Source organism: Harpia harpyja, chromosome 23, assembly GCF_026419915.1.
Source record: "Harpia harpyja isolate bHarHar1 chromosome 23, bHarHar1 primary haplotype, whole genome shotgun sequence".
Taxonomy (NCBI): domain Eukaryota; kingdom Metazoa; phylum Chordata; class Aves; order Accipitriformes; family Accipitridae; genus Harpia; species Harpia harpyja.
In genome coordinates this window covers 14,701,354-14,719,700 of record NC_068962.1, presented here as the reverse complement: position 1 = coordinate 14,719,700, position 18,347 = coordinate 14,701,354, and the positions used below count along the sequence as shown (strand labels likewise).

Genomic DNA, 18,347 nt, shown 5'->3' with positions numbered 1-18,347 from the left:
GTTCAACATAAGAGTCAAATGATAGGGAAGGGGAAATAGGAAGGGTAAAGCATTAGGGCTTCAATGACCTACGTTTAACAAATGATCTAAGCAGCAGTTCATAGTTTCAATGATCTCACTTCTTAGCTGCATATTAAGCTTCAGCACTATTAGTTAATTATGTTGAAAAAACTAGGAGTTCTTTCTCTGACAGTGTTGAGCAAGTTGAGGCAAGTGTGCTTTTGTGGGATTGATTTTTCACATCATCTCTCTGACCACGAGCTTCGGTGGAGGGGAATTGCTGCCAGGAAACACCAGGCTTTTACACAGAAACACTTTCTGCTTAAGTGTTGAGCTTCCTGATTCTGCAGCTCCAAAGGTCTCCAAGGTTTTCAACTGAGATAAAATGAGAGGGGTGGACAGACATCATCTTCGTGCAGAGCAAGCCTAAATTCAGATTATTTACAAGTAATTCAAACATGGAGTGGGATACTCTGTGGGAACTAACTTCTGCTGGAGTGGCAGCAGCAGAAAGATCCCAGAAGTGCTTCATCCTCCATTCTCTCTGCCTGCTCTTCAGAGTAGCAAGAGGGCCTCCTTCATGTGAGAATGAACAATAGAAAGACACTTTCTCTCAAGAGACACAAAGGTGTGTCCTGGTTTCAGCTGGGATGGAGTTAACTGTCTTCCTAGTAGCTGGTACAGTGCTATGTTTTGAGTTCAGTATGTGAAGAATGTTGATAACACTGATGTTTTCAGTTGTTGCTCAGTAGTGTTTAGACTAATGTCAAGGATTTTTCAGCTTCTCATGCCCAGCCAGCGAGAAAGCTGGAGGGGCACAAGAAATTGGCACAGGACACAGCCAGGGCACCTGACCCAAACTGGCCAACGGGGTATTCCATACCATGGGACGTCCCATCTAGTATAGGAACGGGGAAGTGGGGGCAGGGATTCGCCACTCGGGGACTGGCTGGGTGTCGGTCGGCGGGTGGTGAGCAATTGCACTGCGCATCATTTGTACATTCCAATCCTTTCATTATTGCTGTTGTCATTTTATTAGTGTTATCGTTATCATTATTAGTTTCTTCTTTTTCTGTTCTATTAAACCGTTCTTATCTCAACCCACGGGTTTTGCTTCTTTTCCTGATTTTTCTCCCCCATCCCACTGGGTGGGGGGGAGTGAGGGAGTGAGTGAGCGGCTGCGTGGTGTTTAGTTGCTGGCTGGGGTTAAACCACGACAAGGTGTTAGTAGGGATGTATTCCAGATCTTATTCCAGAAGCCATCTTGCACCTGCAAGGTAGGCAACTGCCATACACATTGTCTTGCCTTGGTCGGGCTCCCTAGTGTTGGAGGTATAAAGTTACCTCCTTACTGATACCACTATAGCATTGTCTTGCTTGAGGTACATTTTCTGCTTCCTTACAGACTCATTATGATAATTTTATTTTGGTTACCATTATGAGCTTTTCTCCAGAAACTCCTGAAAAGAGAAACATTAATTTCAAAGTATTCACAAGGGGTTAAGCCCCCCTGTACTCACTATAGTGTGTGCTTTCTCTGAATATGTCAAGCCTCTGCATTAGAGGAATTTCCATGTAGTGATACTGTGTGCTACAGCTGTCAACAGAAATGCGAAGGCTGGTGTGCATCTATCCCTGATTGCTCCAATGGGCAGCACCACATATACTCAAACTTCTGTTTATAAAGAGATTGTTCCAAGCATTCACCCTTAGTGAAAGGTCTGAATGCAAAGCAGTCACATGAGGGAAAAAGGAGAATATTGTTAAATATATACACTTTGAAATCCCCAAAGGAAACCTCATTTCAGTGAGCCTAGATACATTTCAAAGTGGCAGACTAAACAAAATACTTCAAGAAGGTAACTCTGAAAAATTAAACTTTGTTTTCTTATTTAGAAATGCTGTTGGCTGTGAATAGGGTCGCTGCCTTGGTTGGAGGTAGGCGAATCATCTATAATGAGAGACTTAGCCATTGAATTTTACTTCTTTTCTGCTTTTGATCTATTCACAAGCTCATCATGAGATTTATTTGTTGTTCGAAAATCTCCCTGCGTTTCTACTCAATAATGTTCCCGCATGAATAGCTGTCAAATAGCCTGTATTGCTTGATGTCTGGACTCCAACATTGGGCTGTACTGGCTAGTTGCCTGGGTTACCTGTGTTACATCTATCTGTTTCTTGTAGTGGAGCATTCCTGATACTACTCAACAGACTGTGAATTTTGAATAATTCAGTCAAATGTGAAATGCCAGCTGGTTTTTTGGTGACTATTGATGTCCTTGAGATTGAAAAATAAGCAACTATTCACAAATTTATTTGCACCAGCTCTGAATGAAGAAAGCAAGCACAAACGGGAGTCACTGATGTCTCTGAATCAACATTTGCTTGCAATTTGAGCAACTTTTACAGGGAGAAAGGAAACACCATTACTTCATTAATTCTTAGGATTAATTTCTAACAATGGGATTTTTGAAAGTCTTTCAGTTGTATGTAACTATCTTCTTAGGAGATAATTACAACTATATGAGAGATTTAATCTCTAGGTGAATAACTTCAGAGCTAAAATATCAAAGGTTTCCTTCTAAAGAAAAAGGAATTAATCTTTGCATATTGTGAACATATCACACGCATCTGAATTAAGAGTGGTCCATTCAAATATCCTTTGAATCTTTGAAATCCAGTAGAAAGAATGTAAAGATGTTTTCTTAAGGATATTTATTTGGCACTCGTCTTGCCTAGTATTTATGCACATGAGTAGTTGTATTGTCTTTATGGCAACAATTTTATATATATATAAAAAGTGATTGTGCTGCTATGTGTCAGCTTGGTGCTGTAGCCCCATCCCATTAGCAGTTCCTGTAGCGGTGAATATTCCTGTCCTGTGCTAGGGTTGTAGTCATGAAGTTACTCAATCTCTCCTTCTTCCCCCTTGCAACAGGGAGTGCAAATGAATCAGCTCTTGACATGGTTGGTGTTCTCAGGACTCATCCTGACAACAACTTTACAAGGTACTTTTAGAGAACAGATAAAATCTCATGTTATACATCATGCTGAAAATTGCCAAGTGAACACTAATATTGGTGTCTCAGCTATACCATAAGAAAACTAAGCGAAGTTGAATGGCTTGAAAGGCCTTTTTATGGACAAGTCAGATTTTGAAGTACTGACTCTGTGACATCAGCACCCAACATCTGCACAAGCAGTTTGCACAGGTCCCAGGAGGGAGATTCCCAAATGCAAAATGATGTGTTGTGAGGAATGATTTTCAAAGCCTTAGAAACCAGTCAGATGAGGGGAGTTGAGCTTATCAGACCTTTTTTCCTGCCTTTGAAAATGTCTAAACAAACACACTTGAATAACAAATGGGTTTTTTTATTAGCTGTCGTAGCTGTCACTGATTTTTTTTTCTTTTTGGTGGTCCAGTTTATAATGCAGGACAGTACCTGAACATGAAGAATAGACATTGTGTTTACCCTGGAGACCAGGCTTGGAGTTTGCCAGGGCTTAATCTGTTCTGTATCTTTCCTGTCAATAGTAGGACAACTGATCTGACTCTTAGAATCGCACATATACTGGGCCAGACCAGCTACCCCAGAATCTTGTCTCTGACACTGGCAAATTGCAGACATCTGGAGGACAACGTAGGTCTGAAGCCATACGGTGGTGATATTTTCCTCGTATACTGCTTTAGTTGCCAATGACTTTCGATTCAGGTACTCTGAAGGAAGAGATCTGCTATATTAGTATTTAATAGCCCTTAATAGGATTTTCGTCTGTGGATCTATTTGCTAATTTTTGAACCCATGTAGACAGTGTTTCATGATCATGACTGTATAGTATCTTTCATATACTTTTGTTAAATAAAAGAAGTAAATTAAAATCATATTGTATGCTGTCTTGTGCTCCTGGCACAGTCTTGATCATTATATTGATGTCTCTTGGCTTAAAAATTATTTTTCATCCTTCACTGGGCACTTTGATTCTTCATCTTATATTGCTGATTTAGCTAACAGAATGGCATTTTAGAGGAAGGCTCTTCAAGAACTACAGAATTTAGACAACATGGACTTCCCACTTCAAGAGCCTACCTGTAAGGTGTAGCAAAGCCACACTTCACCCCAAAAATGAGGTGGAACTGGGAGTAAAGGGAGACAACAGGTTATTGCTGTAGCTTGTAGAGGAGCCACATGTCTGGGGCTGCAGGCTAGTGTGTATGCCAGAGACAGGTCTAAGATTTGAAATCAGAACAGGAGAGCCTGCCTGCCCCCATTTGTGCTTGCATCTACCAGCCTACATGTAATAGCAATGTAATAATCAGCTATTTGCCTTCAGATGAGGCTTTAAAAAATGTATTCATCTCAACAGCCATTTCTTTGTTCAGTCATTCCCACTCCAGTGCAGTTATCCTGTATATAATATAGAGCACCACAGTCAGTGTAGTTTACCATACAAAGAGAGTCATATAGTGGGTATTTTTGCATCTGGTCGATAAAAAATGTCTCTATATAGTTAACATTTAACCTCCTTACCAGTATGCCTCGATGTTTGTAGACTTGAGAGCACAGCTTGCCAAAGCGTGTGGAGTCTCGTAATGCACCTCTGCATGTCTGAGTGGGAGGGTGGGGGGAATCGTGTATTGTTGACTGATGATCTGAAGATGGCAGCATTGGGTGAGCTATCTCATTTTCTTAGCTAAGCAGAGCTTTCTTAAATACAGAAATTGTAGTTGTTGCATACAGCAAGTTTATTAAAAAAATCAGCTTTTCATTTGAAGGGCTTTTTGTAATGCTATCTTAATACCACAAGTTAGTAGCAGGCAGATGTATTTTATCATCTGGTCATTTCATATGCATTTTATTTGAGTTAGTTACACTGAAAGTGCAAGTCTTGTCAATACTGAAGATAGGCTCTCATCAGCAAGTGTTGGCTCATAAATATGACTCCCTTTTATAATAGGAACAATTATAATAATTTTTGAACTTAAGTAAAAAAAGCTTCCTCTCTGCATGCTGTCTATCTATCAAGGAGGAGGTGAAATCGAGGTCTCCCTCTGTCTTGTGAACAGCCTACGCCCAGGCAGCGGGGATTGCTCTCTCCTGTACCAGTGTTAGCTCTCTGCCTTCTGCCCCTTCCTTCCCCATGAGTATACATCCTCAGGGGAGTGCAGAGCATTTTTCTTCCTTCCCTCCGCTGGCCCTATAGATTACCAAGTGGGCATTCTCCTGGGAGCAGCATGACATTGGTTTGATCCTTCTCAGCCTGAGGAAGGTCTGCAGTAAAGGTGTCCCACATACAGGGACAAAGTCATGGCTGCCCTTACAGGTCTATAACAGACCCCCCCCCCATTTTTGCTGCTGTTGGTTTTAAGAATGAAAATGACTGTGATCACTGTGTCTTACCAGGACCCCAGTCCTGCTGTGTATCTGTCACAGCGTTCATGTTCAGAGCGTAAGAACTACTACTTGATGGGCTTTTTTAAGAGAGTTGAGGGGGAAGGGGCAAATTCAAAGATGTTAGTGAGATTTAAGTGTAAAGCTGAGTGGTTCATTACTGACAGTGGCAGCATGTACAGAACCAGGACTGTAGCCTCCTGGTGGTTTTTCTGGCAAAATATTTAGGCAGGGAAGCTAAGTTTGTACTCTTCTTGGTAGTAGGTCTCTCAGCTTCACTCATGACTCCTACAGTGATGCCTTTTGTAATTTTGTGTACCTGGCTGTTTGTCCTTGGGACGTCCCTTTTGGAAACCAGTTGTCTTGGCCTTCCTCCAAGCGGTGACACCAGCTGATTGCACCTAATGAAAATTTTTATGCCAGCTTGGCTTATCCAAGTCAATAGCAAAGCCAGAGGTGGAACTTTGATTTTTTGTTTGTTTGTTTGACAATGTTGTGCTTTCACATTCTCTTGTGGATATCTGTGCCTTTGACTTCTGTGATGGAATCTGACTCAAGACATTTGAAGTCACTACAACCTTTCCTTCTTCCCAGTTGACTTAGCAGGTTTGGATCAGACACAGGGCTCATGTTTTTTATTCTTTTTTATTGCACCCTTCTACATAGTGCCATGCTGCATGAATCACTAGCTCTACACAAATGTTTATGAGTGGCAGAGAAATGAATCATTTCTCAATTTCTAAACATTTGTTGAACTTAAAAGAGCTGTTAATTTCTGCCCTTTTGCATTTAGTATGATACTCAGCCTGGAAGAGTGGGGGTTTAAGGAGGAAATGGATTTAAAAAAATCATTGCGTTAGGATCCATTCTCAAGTTATTCAGAAAAACTTAAGATTTAGTATCACATGCTGGGTTGTTTCTTATCCTAAATTCATATTTCCTGCAAAGACATGTAAATCTGTTACGTTCAGTGGAATTATGTCCCTTTGCACAAAACCTGAAATTGTCAGATAATGTAATGAACACACACACACATATATATAGGGGTGTGTGTATATATATATGCACAGTATTTTTGTATAAGTTAGAAATCAACTTCCTAAAACCTTCATATGTAGAAATAGTTACTAGCTTAATCTCAACTGTTTGATTTAACATCAAAAAGCAATCTTGATGTGTCATAACAAAACCAAACTAAAATTCAGTACCATAGGAGCAGAAGTGACTGTTGTCTTTTGCGTTTAGTGGACAGTGGGGTATGTATGCTTCTTACAGTCTTCCTAACGTTTAATTTTGTTGAGTGGATACAGCAAAGTTAGATACAGTACTGTTACAGTGATTTAGCACGTCTTTCACAGCTTCTCATCAGTTTTACTGCTCAGATGTATTACCTGTTTGAATGTGGATGTAAAGAACAATTGTAATGGATTGGTCAAGTGAACTCATTCGACTGACTGTGATTTTCTTTCTGTAATTTAAGAAGCCAAGTGCCATATTAGTTCTTCATTTATGACAGAGTAAAATCTAGGTAAAACTAAGGCCTTGGCTCAAGAAGGCTTTTAAACACATACATATAAGTAAGTTCATTCTAACTCAAGACAGCACTTAAATACATGACAAACTTCAAAGTGGCATCCGCTTGAGCTTAAGGCTGAGTGCTCTGAACTAGATCTCAGAGATCTTCAGAGGTTCCTAGACATGCAGACCAACTACCTTGCAGGATTTTATTTTAAGGCATCTCATTTATTTCAGAAGGCTTCAAAAATCTCTGCAGATTAATATCAGCGCCTTTGATACCTAAATGATCTTGCTTGTCTGTTCCTAACTGGCCATTCCTGTGAACTGCTTGGGTGCCCAGATAAAAAGCAGAATCTCACATTTTTGTGCAAAGCTCCCTTACTGCAGAACATGACATTTAAGGTACATAGCAGTAATAACATACTTTATCTGAATTTATGTTAAAGACCTGAAATTCTGAAGAAGTGCAGCAATCAAGTGAATATGGTACTGATCGTCATTGCTGAAGTGCCTGTTTGCAACTACACTATATGTACCTGTATATCTGTATATTTTACAGTGCTATTTTTTTACGATTGAATTTGGCCTTTGCAAGCAAGAAGGACAACTGCGTGCTTATGGGGCAGGACTTCTGTCTTCTATTGGCGAATTAAAGGTAGGTGCCGTTAAAGCAGAATCAACTTTCTTTTAATGTTAAAAAAATAATAGTTGAATGTAAATGTTTTGATTTTCAAATAACAGTTAAAGTTCTCAAGATAAAAAGCTTACTTATTTTAAAATGTGGTATTGACCTAAAAGCTTTGTTTGAAATATCAGCTGGCACTTGAAGTATGAAATGTATTTGTGAAGCCTGAAGTACCAAAGCAACTATAAACTACAGAACTTATTTCTGTTTGAATTTGCATTTCTTGTAAAAGGAGGCTCATAGGTTCTAACAGGTAAGGGTGCCTTGGGCTCTGAAAGCTTTGTTTAGAAGAGAAACATATATTTTTAATACATGTGAAAAAGTTTTGAAATCAGACATGATTCTGTTGTAAGTAATCCAGTGTATTTCAGTGTATTTGTTATTGATATTAGAACAACAACATTTATTAAGGTCCTGATTCAGTAGATTAATCATATTTAAAATTAAGGAATGCATATAAATTCATGCTAGACTTGAAGTACATGCCTATGTGACAATACATAGAGCCCTGTTCTTATAAAGGTGAAAGTGTTTAACCTTGCACGGTGTGAGTAGTTGTAGTGGATCATTTATTGCCTCTTTTTACACCTAGAAAACACAGGGAACAAGCAAAAGGTATTTTGTCACAAGTGTAGTATTTTGGGACATAATACATCTCTCTGTTGGCAAGATGGGAGGGAAGGGGAAAGAGAGAGAGAGAAGTACTATCTTCTGGGACCCAAATGAGCTCTTGGTGGCTTTTCGGGTAAACGTTTGGTTTTAGAAAGCATATACGGAATAGTATTTACAAACTGTTTTGCAACATATCTCCTGTTTATTTGTGTTTAAACATCTTCCCACCCTCCTGGGCTGGCTTTCAGTGAACTACCCGGCAGTTTAACAGAAGCATCTCAGTCTCTTTTGCTGTTTGTTTCACCTGTAACTGAGAATATTCATGGTGAAGTTCATTAGTCAAATTGCTATTCTTTCATTAGTAGAAAAAAGGGTGAAGAAAATTACCTTCTCCAATATTTTTTCTTTGATTGCATTACAGTTGCTCTAAGTTCTGTGCGTACTTCAGCCACAGAAGCATTCTGTATCAGCCTGGCAATATTTTATACCCACAGTGCAAAGGTGGTTAAATGCAAAGAGATTAACATGTCCCACTTGTTTTCCTCTGGCCCAACAACATTCAGTGCTGAGCCCCAAATTCTGTGCAGCATTGTGCAGAGAATCAGGCCTTTTATTTAAACTAACAGTTGCGGTCATTAGGTGATGACCCTGAAAATACCTATCACATCATTTACAAAATCTATGGGCATAAAAGTGAGGAAATGAATAGTCAAGAACATAATAAATCTTCTACCATCAATGTCATAAACAAACACATTATTCTTGTCAAGTGTGCATATTTTGTTACCACACATTTTTGATCCCAAATCTGTGTTCTTCACTCAGCAATAATCTCAGAGTATAAATGCAAAGAATAATCCTTTTGAAAAGCAACAGTAAAAATTAAATAATGTGCACATTAATGGACTATATTGATCTGCTTCAAAGGTACAGCCATATATCATAATAATTTTGCCATAAATCAATAATATTATATACTTTCCTATTACACTACATATATATTTCATAGATGTGAAGCCAGAAGGGACTATTAGATCATCTGGTTTGACCTCTTGTGTATCATAAGCTATTAAATTTCACCAGATCTTGCATATACCGAGCATAGGGACTTAAGTTAGACATTTCAGTTATTGAGAGACTAAGCACTTGTGTGCTGCAGGCACAGAACAGCACCATACCACAAATAGCCATAGTCTGCATGAAGGAACAGATAAGGTGAAAAATGTCCAGAAAGTCTTTGTGGGACTGTGCTCCAGGGTGGAAAAGAAGTTAAAAGGTAAGGAAAAAAGTGCAAAAAAACTGCTAAGTTTTCTGCTAATCTGACCATGGGAGAAGCTGTTTCTAGACCAGAAACCTCGCAATGAGTGTGCTTCTTCATACATGAGGCAGGTGCTTAGGAAGGAGAGTGTCTGGGCACTCATGACATTGGTGCACAGCCTTGCATCAAGCTGTTGCCGGTCTCTGATGTTTCCTGGGAAAGCAACCTCCCTTACCTCCACCATTATCTTCTAGCACCCATTGAGGGCGGGGAAATTTCTTTCTTGACCAGAAAGTGTCTGAAAGATAATGCTAATATAATAGACTGTAGTTGAGATCCTGATGATATCAGTATCCCGATTGTAACTGAAATCCTAATGGATGGCAGCAATTGCTCTGAAAATGATGACAACAATACCATCTATTTCTGTGGTGAGTGGGGATGAATAGGAGACTCAGTCTGCATGGCCATGAAGTCTGACCCTCATGCATGTGACACCTATACTTCTCATAGGGGTCAGAATGAAGAAGTCGTTTCAGAGATAACTACTGCCATTCTTAAGACAACGGTGATTGTGGGCCCATAGTCTCTTCTATGAATAAGTTCAAATACTTATTTATCCTTGTTACTAGGAATGTAGATCTTGTTTCAGTGTTGAATTTTGCTACCTTGACTTTACAGGCATTTGATATCAATAAGCTTTTGTCAGCAAGAAGAAAAGCCTTTCTCCAGCTGCCCTCCCTATCAGCTCTCTTTTCAATGCAGCAGTATTCACAGAAAACAAAACGGTGGCCAATTTTATGTGTAAATTCTAGAAATTTCTACAAATAAATGAGTTGGACTATTTGCAGGGTGGAAGTGGCCAGCAGTATTTGGGCCTTTCAGATGAGTGAATGGTTTGTTCAGGCATCCCTGTTTCTATATCACACTGCTCCACTCTGCAAATCTGGTCAACAGCTTTAGCAACAAAGAACTATAAAAGCTAGAGAAATGTGGGCACCAGCCTATCAATATAGGATTCCCTTCAAGTCTTTTTCCCCACTCAGTATTTAGGCTTCAAATTTCGGATACTGAAAAATGCAACTCCTGATATGCAAGCTATGGAAGCATCAAGCAAAAAAATTATAAAAGCAAAACAAAATAACAAAGAAAAGATTAAAAATGAAGCCTGGGGGGAAACAAATAATACAGTAAGTAGTTATAAAATGTTCTGCCTAATATAGTCAGGTTAACTCTAGCTAACACTATTACACAGTATATATTTGGAGCTTAGAGATAAGGCCGAAATAATGTACATTTCAATTATTAAAACTATTTCTAAAAGGCAGTCCAAATGTATTTGGAAACTTTAATCCATTTACTTTGTATGATGCTCTCTTGAACTCTTTCATTAAAGGAGTCTCCTATCAACTTCACTTGGCTATAGATCAAGTCATATATATCCCTGTTATATGCTTCTATATTTAACAGAGAGGTAGACTTCAAATCTTTCTGCATAGATTTTTAAAGTCAAGTACAATATCCAGTCATATTTTGTTTTAATGATAATTTATGTTAAGAGCAGCCAGCATTAGCCTTTATAACCAAAAAGATTCAAATACAAGTTTTGGCTCTGTTTTCTGAAGAGGATGAAGACAATGGAGAAAACAACTCCTGGATCCCAGATGCTTATTTTAGTGCTTTTTTAAAATAGAGATTCTTTTCCTTATTTGTCTAAACAATATATAAAATTATACTGATGAAATAAAAAAACTTCTAGTAAAATCAGGACACTGTCAGATTTGCAACGTATGTTGTAGATAAGCAGAAAAACATTTAAGAGCAGGTTTTCCAAGACTGTTTCCCCCCCCCTGCCCTGGAATAACAAGGTGATAAAATCAGTACTGGCACACAGACAGCATCTCACCTGTGTTCTTATTCTGCCCTCCTGTGCTCCTCAGACAGTGCAGTATTTATAACTCATCTCAAGTTTTCCCCTTGCTAGCTGAAGATTTTGCTTTTTCGTTTTTTTTTTTTGTGAAACTGAAAAGCTCGAAGTTGTATTATTACAATCCATTTTTTATACTCAAAGGAAAAATTACAAGACCAAACTCTTTTTTCATGTGTCAGTGGTAGTGGTCACTTAGGAAATCATAGAATCATAGAATGGTTTGGGTTGGAGGGGACCTTAAAGATCATCTAGTTCCCACTGCCCTGCCATGGGCAGGGACACCTTCCACTAGACCAGGTTGCTCAAAGCCCCGTCCAACCTGGCCTTGAACGCTGCCAGGGATGGGGCAGCCACAATCTCTCTGGGCAACCTGTTCCAGTGTCTCACCGCCTTCACAGGGAAGAACTTCTTACTTGCATCTAATCTAAATCTACCCTCTTTCAGTTTAAAACTGTTACCCCTCCTCCTGTCACTACATGCCCTTGTAAAAAGTCCCTCTCTGGCTTTCCTGTAGGCCCTTTAGGTGTACTGGCAGGCTGCTCTAAGGTCTCCCCAGAGCTTTTTCTTCTCCAGGCTGAACAACCCCAACTCTCTCAGCCTGTCATCACTGGAGAGCTGCTCCATCCCTCTGATCATCTTCATGGCCCTCCTCTGGACTTGCTCCAAGAGGTCCATGTCCTTCTTATGTTGAGGGCCCCAGACGCAGTATTGCAGGTGGGGTCTCATGAGAGTGGAGTGGAGGGGGAGAATCCCCTCCTTCAACCTGCTGGCCACGTTTCTTTTGATGCAGCCCAGGGTATGGTTGGCTTTCTGGGCTGCAAGTGCACATTGCCAGGTCATGTTGAGCTTCTCATCAACCAACACCCCCAAGTCATTCCCCACAGGGCTGCTTTCAATCTCTTCATCCACCAGCCTGTATTGATACCAGGGGTTGCCCTGACACATCTGCAGGACCTTGCACTTGACCTTGTTGGACTTCATGAGATTTGCATGGGTGCATCTCTCAAGCCTGTCAAGGTCCTTCTGGATGGCATCCCTTTTCTCCAGTGTGTGGACTGGACTACACAGCTTGGTTTTGTTGGCAAACTTGCAGAGGGTGCACTCAATCCCATGTCCATGTTGCCAACAAAGATTTTAAACAGAGCAAGTCCAAATACTGACCCCTGAGGAATGCCACTTGTCACTGCTCTCCACTCGGACATCGAGCTGTTGACTGCAACTCTTTGAGTGCGACCATCCAACCAATTCCTTATCCACCAAGTGGTCCATCCATCAAATCCACGTCTCTCCAATTTAGAGACTATGATGTCATGCAGCACAGTGTCAAATGCTTTGCACAAGTCCAGGTAGATGATGTCCATTGTTCTTCCCTTATCCACCAGTGCTGTAACCCTGTCGTAAAAGGACACCAGATTTGTCAGGCACGATTTGCCCTTAGTTGCCCATGTTGGCTGTCACCAGTCACCTCCTTATTTTTCCTGTGCCTTAGCATAGTTTCCAGGAGGATCTGCTACATGATCTTGCCGGGCACAGAAGTGAGACTGACTGGCCTGTAGTTCCCTGGGTCTTTCTTTTTTCCCTTTCCCAGTCAGTGGGAACTTCCTGGACTGCCACGATTTCTCAAATACGATGGATAGTGGCTTAGCTGCTTCATCTGCCACTTCCCTCAGGACCTGCAGATGAATCTCATCAGGTCCCATGGACTTGTGCACCTTAAGGTTCCTTAGATGGTCTTGAACCTCATCTTCTCCTACAGTGGGCAGTTCTTCATTCTCCCTGTCCCTGCCTTTGCCTTCTGCATCTTGGGCGGTGTAGCTGGAGCACTTAGGGGTGAAGACTGAGGCAAAAGAATGATTCACAGTTGCTCAGTGTAAATGCTGGTGCCATCTGGGATGCTCCAGTATATCTGACCAGCTCTCCAGCTGCCACTCCAGAAATGTGTAAGGCTCCTTTAGGTCTTGTGCTGTATCTTTCATCCCTGTACAGATACATCTGACATCCTAGGCCTTAGAGACCTGTGGTTAGGTACCTCAATCACTCTCTTAACCTTTGATCTAGCAGGGAGTGGAGGCATTTCTTTAGTGGTATGCTTATTTCCAATATGGGTAGTTGTCTAATTCTTAAGCTGTCCAGTTGTCTGATGCTGCTGCTTTTCCTGGGAATCAGTGGTGACTCATTTGGAAGTTTCACTCCAAACTCTTGTTTCTTGAACTAAAGGAGAATCGCCAATAGCTGTGTTTGCATAAGCAGTACAGTTTGTATGAATGGGCCATTAGAGACAGTTATCACAAATCCACAGGGTGGTAAGATGCTCTATTTGACCAAAAGCTATTTCCCATGTGATTGTTAGCCTTGACATCTCATTGGAGGTGCATAACTGAAGAGGTTTCTGATGGAAAAATCCATATTGGATACTTACTCATCTGAGTTCACTGAAGAACTGAATGCCCAACCAAAACATAAGTGAATAGCACCCGTTAAAAAAAATACAGGCCTGAGCTTGAAAGCTTTTGGACTCACCAGAGGAAGTTTTTTTGTTGAGATTCTGTACTTCATAATGTTGAGGGTGCCAAGGACCAACATTTTAGAGCACTGAAATGTTTCTGCAAAAAACTCTAGTTCAGCTTTGAGTCAGTGTCCTGACCATCCTAGTCCAGACTATACAGTTTATGGTCTGTCTGAAGGTTTGTCTGCAGGCTCAGTTCGGTTGCTGAACTCTGGCACTGCTGGTGTCAGCATATCAACTCGATAGTAGATGTTACAGATGCAAGGCTGCAGAATTTGAAAACACCATCCAGATTTGCTGAGATGTTTCCCATTGCTTTGATAGCCATGACAATGCCTACTTGATCCAAGAGCCAAAAGACCATATCCTAGAAAGCAGATGGGTATCTGGGGTAGGAATTCATCAGAATTTAGGCACTTCATTCCCAAACTGCAATCCTAAGAATAACAGATCAGCCATTACCTAAGTCTGAAGATATGTCTCAATTCTTAACCCTCTGTTTCCAGGTTGTGTGTTTCCTGCTGTCTGCGCATCCCAGTCTCTGCAGAGTTGCTTTGTGAAGCAGCAGCTCTGCTCATGCATAAACTAAACTGGGATCCAGAAAGCAGGAGTCATTTCATATAGATAATCTGAGGAAAATAATCAGAAAGGCTTTCTCAGGTGACATCCACTGTGATAAAGAATTAGCTTTTGCTTCTCTTTAAACTCTCCCCTTTTATAAAATTGGGGCTTGGTGATTAGAGCAGTTTTCACGGGGTGGAAGCCACAGGCTGACTCCCTTCTTGCCTCTGATGGCTAAATCCCAAGGAGTAGGCCTGGCCCAGCAGAAGCTGTTAGTGGGTGGCAAAGAGGAGAGGACCATACTGTCACCCTTTCTGTTGAAGCTGTCACAGTGCAGGAAAGAATTCATGAGCCAGAAGTGGTCACCTACTGATTCAGTTCCTAAGAAAATGTGGCCCATATCACCCTCTTGATTCCCTGCACGGGACTTCACTCAATGCACTCAGAGTTGAAAATGTTGTGCTTTAGACATTTGAGGCATCAAGTCTCACCTGGAAGTACAAAGGCACCTTAAGAGGAGATGTTTTTACCTGTAGTTAGCCTTCCAGGCAGCGTGTTGTAATTCCCAGTCAAGAAAACCAAATTCATTTCGATGGAAGAAGGTAAACGCCTAAATTTACAGGCACTCAACCACATTATGGCTCTGCAAGGAGAAAGTGACAGCAGGGATATAGTCAGGGGCCTAATAAGGTGAGCCTGTTCCTGCAATCCATTTCGAAGAGGATGCTGGTTAAGACAGACCAGTTTTGATTTTTGTTTTCAGACCTGTTTAACTGATGACTGGCTAGAAACAGCAAACCTTGTGAGAAGGAAAAGATACATGTACTGAAGAAAGTTAATTCCCTGACATTTTAAGATTCCATGCATTATTTTTTCATGTATTTATTTTTGGAGAGAGAGGAGGTGGGAGGAAGAGGTTCTTGTTCCAGTTTTATGTCCTGTTATTTGGAGACTGCAGGTTGAGAGCTAGTGTGATATTTTCGGAGCCTTTCACAGGGATTTAGGAATGAGCATAAGCAAGAGCTCAGATAAAAGGTGTGGTGAATACCTTAAGGTTAATACCTTACCCTGCTATAAAGAATGTCCGTGCAGAAAGAAAGTAAAGAAATAAGAGGCACCTTCGGACGTCAGGGATCTGCTCCCTCCCTGTCATTTCTCTATGCTTTACATGCACATCTTCACTATGGATAGATATTAGGGGACTAAGGAAGGTTGAAAGTTGACCTAAATATGCTCTTCTTCTTTACCTGGTACTTCTGTACAGAGCACTGAGAATGAAAATACATGTGCTTTAAAAGTTAAGGTAGATCCAAAAGCTAACACAAGTATTCAAGTGGAAGGGGGAGCTAGAAAAAGATTGTGTTGGTAAATGTCTCAGTACCTGATTTTCAGTTTTGAAACCTCTGTGTCCTTTCTAGTGGCTTGTGCCAGTCATGTAAAGAGAAAGACTAATTGGAAAACTCTTATCTGGGTAGCAGCATTTGATGCCTCATCTTCCTAGTGTCTGCTCTGTACTTGTCTATGCGTGTTTAGTTATTTTTTCCTTGCGGTACTATATGGAGCATTATTGCTCAGGTGTACGCGGCAGAAGGATAATGCATTTCATCAGCACCCAATAAATGGGCATTATTTAATGGATTTTCAGATGCATAGTTTCACTCTTAAACCCACCGTCAGGAAAATAGTATATGATTTTGGCCTGAAAATGTAGAGCACAGATTATATGAATGGTTTGGTCAGACTCAATTCACCCACCAAGATGATGATCAATTCTGCCAGTTAAGTGACATTTTGGGGACATACATATTTGTAGTTGTATAGATAATTTTTCAGGAATGGTTATTTGATGACTTTCCTGTTTCTAGCTGAAGATTTAGGTCTGTATGCCTACGTGGCAGGTGCATTTCTAATCTCTTTATTATTTTAATAATTATTTTTGGGAAAAAAATTACTCTCATAAAAAGAGCTTTTTTAAGTAACAGGTGATATATTCTGTTCAAGCTGAAAAACCACTGTATGTAAAACAAGAGAGGCTACCAACTAATGGGAAACATACAGCACAGCAATACAAAAGCTGTATATATGAACAGTTGTATAGATACACAGCAGTATCAAAATACAGTTTAACAGATCGTGTGCTGTGTTTTGCAGCATGCTCTCTCTGACAAGGCCAATGTGAAAACATTCGATCCAAAGACAACCTGTTTGCAAGAATGCCTTATCACTACTTTCCAGGAAGCTTACTTTGTTTCAGAAAGTTTTGAAGAAGCCAAAGAAAAGATGAGGTAAATTATTTCCCTTGACTCAAAAATCTAATTTTCTTTTCTTTATCGGTTGAAAAAAGAGAGGTGTTAATTTTCTTTTTTCTTTCAGGGACTTTGCCAAATCAATCAATCGTCCCTTCTCTGTGTATTTCAATCCATATACACAAAGCATTGAGATTCTGAAGGATACCAGGAGCATAGAAAATGTTGTCCAGGACCTCCGCAGCGATCTAAACACTGTATGTGATGCTTTAAGCAAAATGAACAGATATTTAGGGATTTGATATGTGTGGTACTGTGATTTGCTGTCAGTTGCTTTTTCTGTAGCCAGTCTAGTAACATCACATGATATGGCTAACTTCTGAAACCCATCAATTTTCCCTTTACAGCTTGGCCTGTAGCTTGCATCATTGTGTAGCTCTGTCTAATTATAATGTCCAGACAAACCAAGGCAACGCTAATTTGTAAATGCAACATGGAATGTGGCAGAATATAATCATCAATTCCTCAGCACAATGTCATGTATAAGTACACCATTAAAAACTTGCCTGGCAATGGTTTTGTTTCCATGAGGTGATTCACCTCAATGTATAAGAAATGGTGTTGCTGATTTCATTAAGTCTGAGTTTATTTCTTTATAATCCCTTTCCTCCCATAAGAATCCAGAAAAAATTATTTGCAACATTTTCATTTTCTTTGTAAGAGAATCTGTATTTCTTTCTATAGTGGTGAAGACAATGTTTTGCCCATATATCTGTAACAGAACTGAGTGTCTCTTGTGACTGAACAATACAATTTATATACCAATGCTGAGATCGGGAAGGCTATGTATCAGTACTAAAAGGTCTGTGGAGATTACAGATTATGAGAACTCACAGCTGACAAATGTTCAACGTGGCTGAGTAATTGCAACACAATAAAAAACCCCCAAGCTTCTGACTATTCATGTAGAAAGGTAGTTCTAGTTCATACATGTGTTGCCTGTGACAGTCCTGAGCATACTTCCTCTGCGAGGGCTATCCAGGAAGAAGAGAGGAAGTGCTTGTGTTAATTCCGGGTTGTTAGATGTGAATATAAAGCCCTTCTACATCATTGTGTGCCTTCCGTGTTCCCTTGTCTTTTGAACGTACTCCTCTTGCATTTCATGCATAATTTGCCTTTCCCCATTATGCCACATTCAACCTTGACGTGGCCATGCATGACTGGATCTACGGTGTATCAGTATCAGCACATATGAAAGGGTGAATATGGGAGTTGTTATTTAATTATAGCCAAGATGATTATCAGTTAGTAGATTACTTGTGGGGTGATTAAATCATAGAGACACCCAAGCTGCCTAGCTTGTACCAGATGGATGCAGGTAATGCCTGAGTTAATAAACTCGAAGTTAGCAAGCTCTGACAGGAGTACAAGCTCTGTCTGGGGAGCACAGTGCAGAAATACTTGAGCTGGCTCTTATCTGGAAGCAATAATTATGCATGTCTTTCGTTTATCTGGGTTATTCTATTCTCCTATTAGCCAAGATAATGGACAGTTGACTATATTGTATGGACCCTTCTTAATGGAAACCACATGGCTTATCCAGATCATGTCAGTATGGGTGAAAGTGTCATAGCTTCTCTA

The 18,347-nt window shown here is 40.3% G+C and overlaps 1 protein-coding gene across 1 annotated transcript in view; it reads left to right on the top strand.

The window, feature by feature from the left end:
- Positions 1–17,765, top strand: part of TPH2 (tryptophan hydroxylase 2) — a 52,613-nt gene extending 34,848 nt beyond the window's left edge. The window contains exons 9-11 of the mRNA XM_052774751.1: positions 7,468–7,563; positions 16,612–16,745; positions 16,834–17,765. Coding sequence (XP_052630711.1) covers positions 7,468–7,563; positions 16,612–16,745; positions 16,834–17,008 — 405 coding nt within the window. The 3' untranslated portion in view covers positions 17,009–17,765. The remainder of the gene's footprint in view (positions 1–7,467; positions 7,564–16,611; positions 16,746–16,833) is intronic.
- The last annotated feature ends 582 nt before the right edge of the window (positions 17,766–18,347 follow it).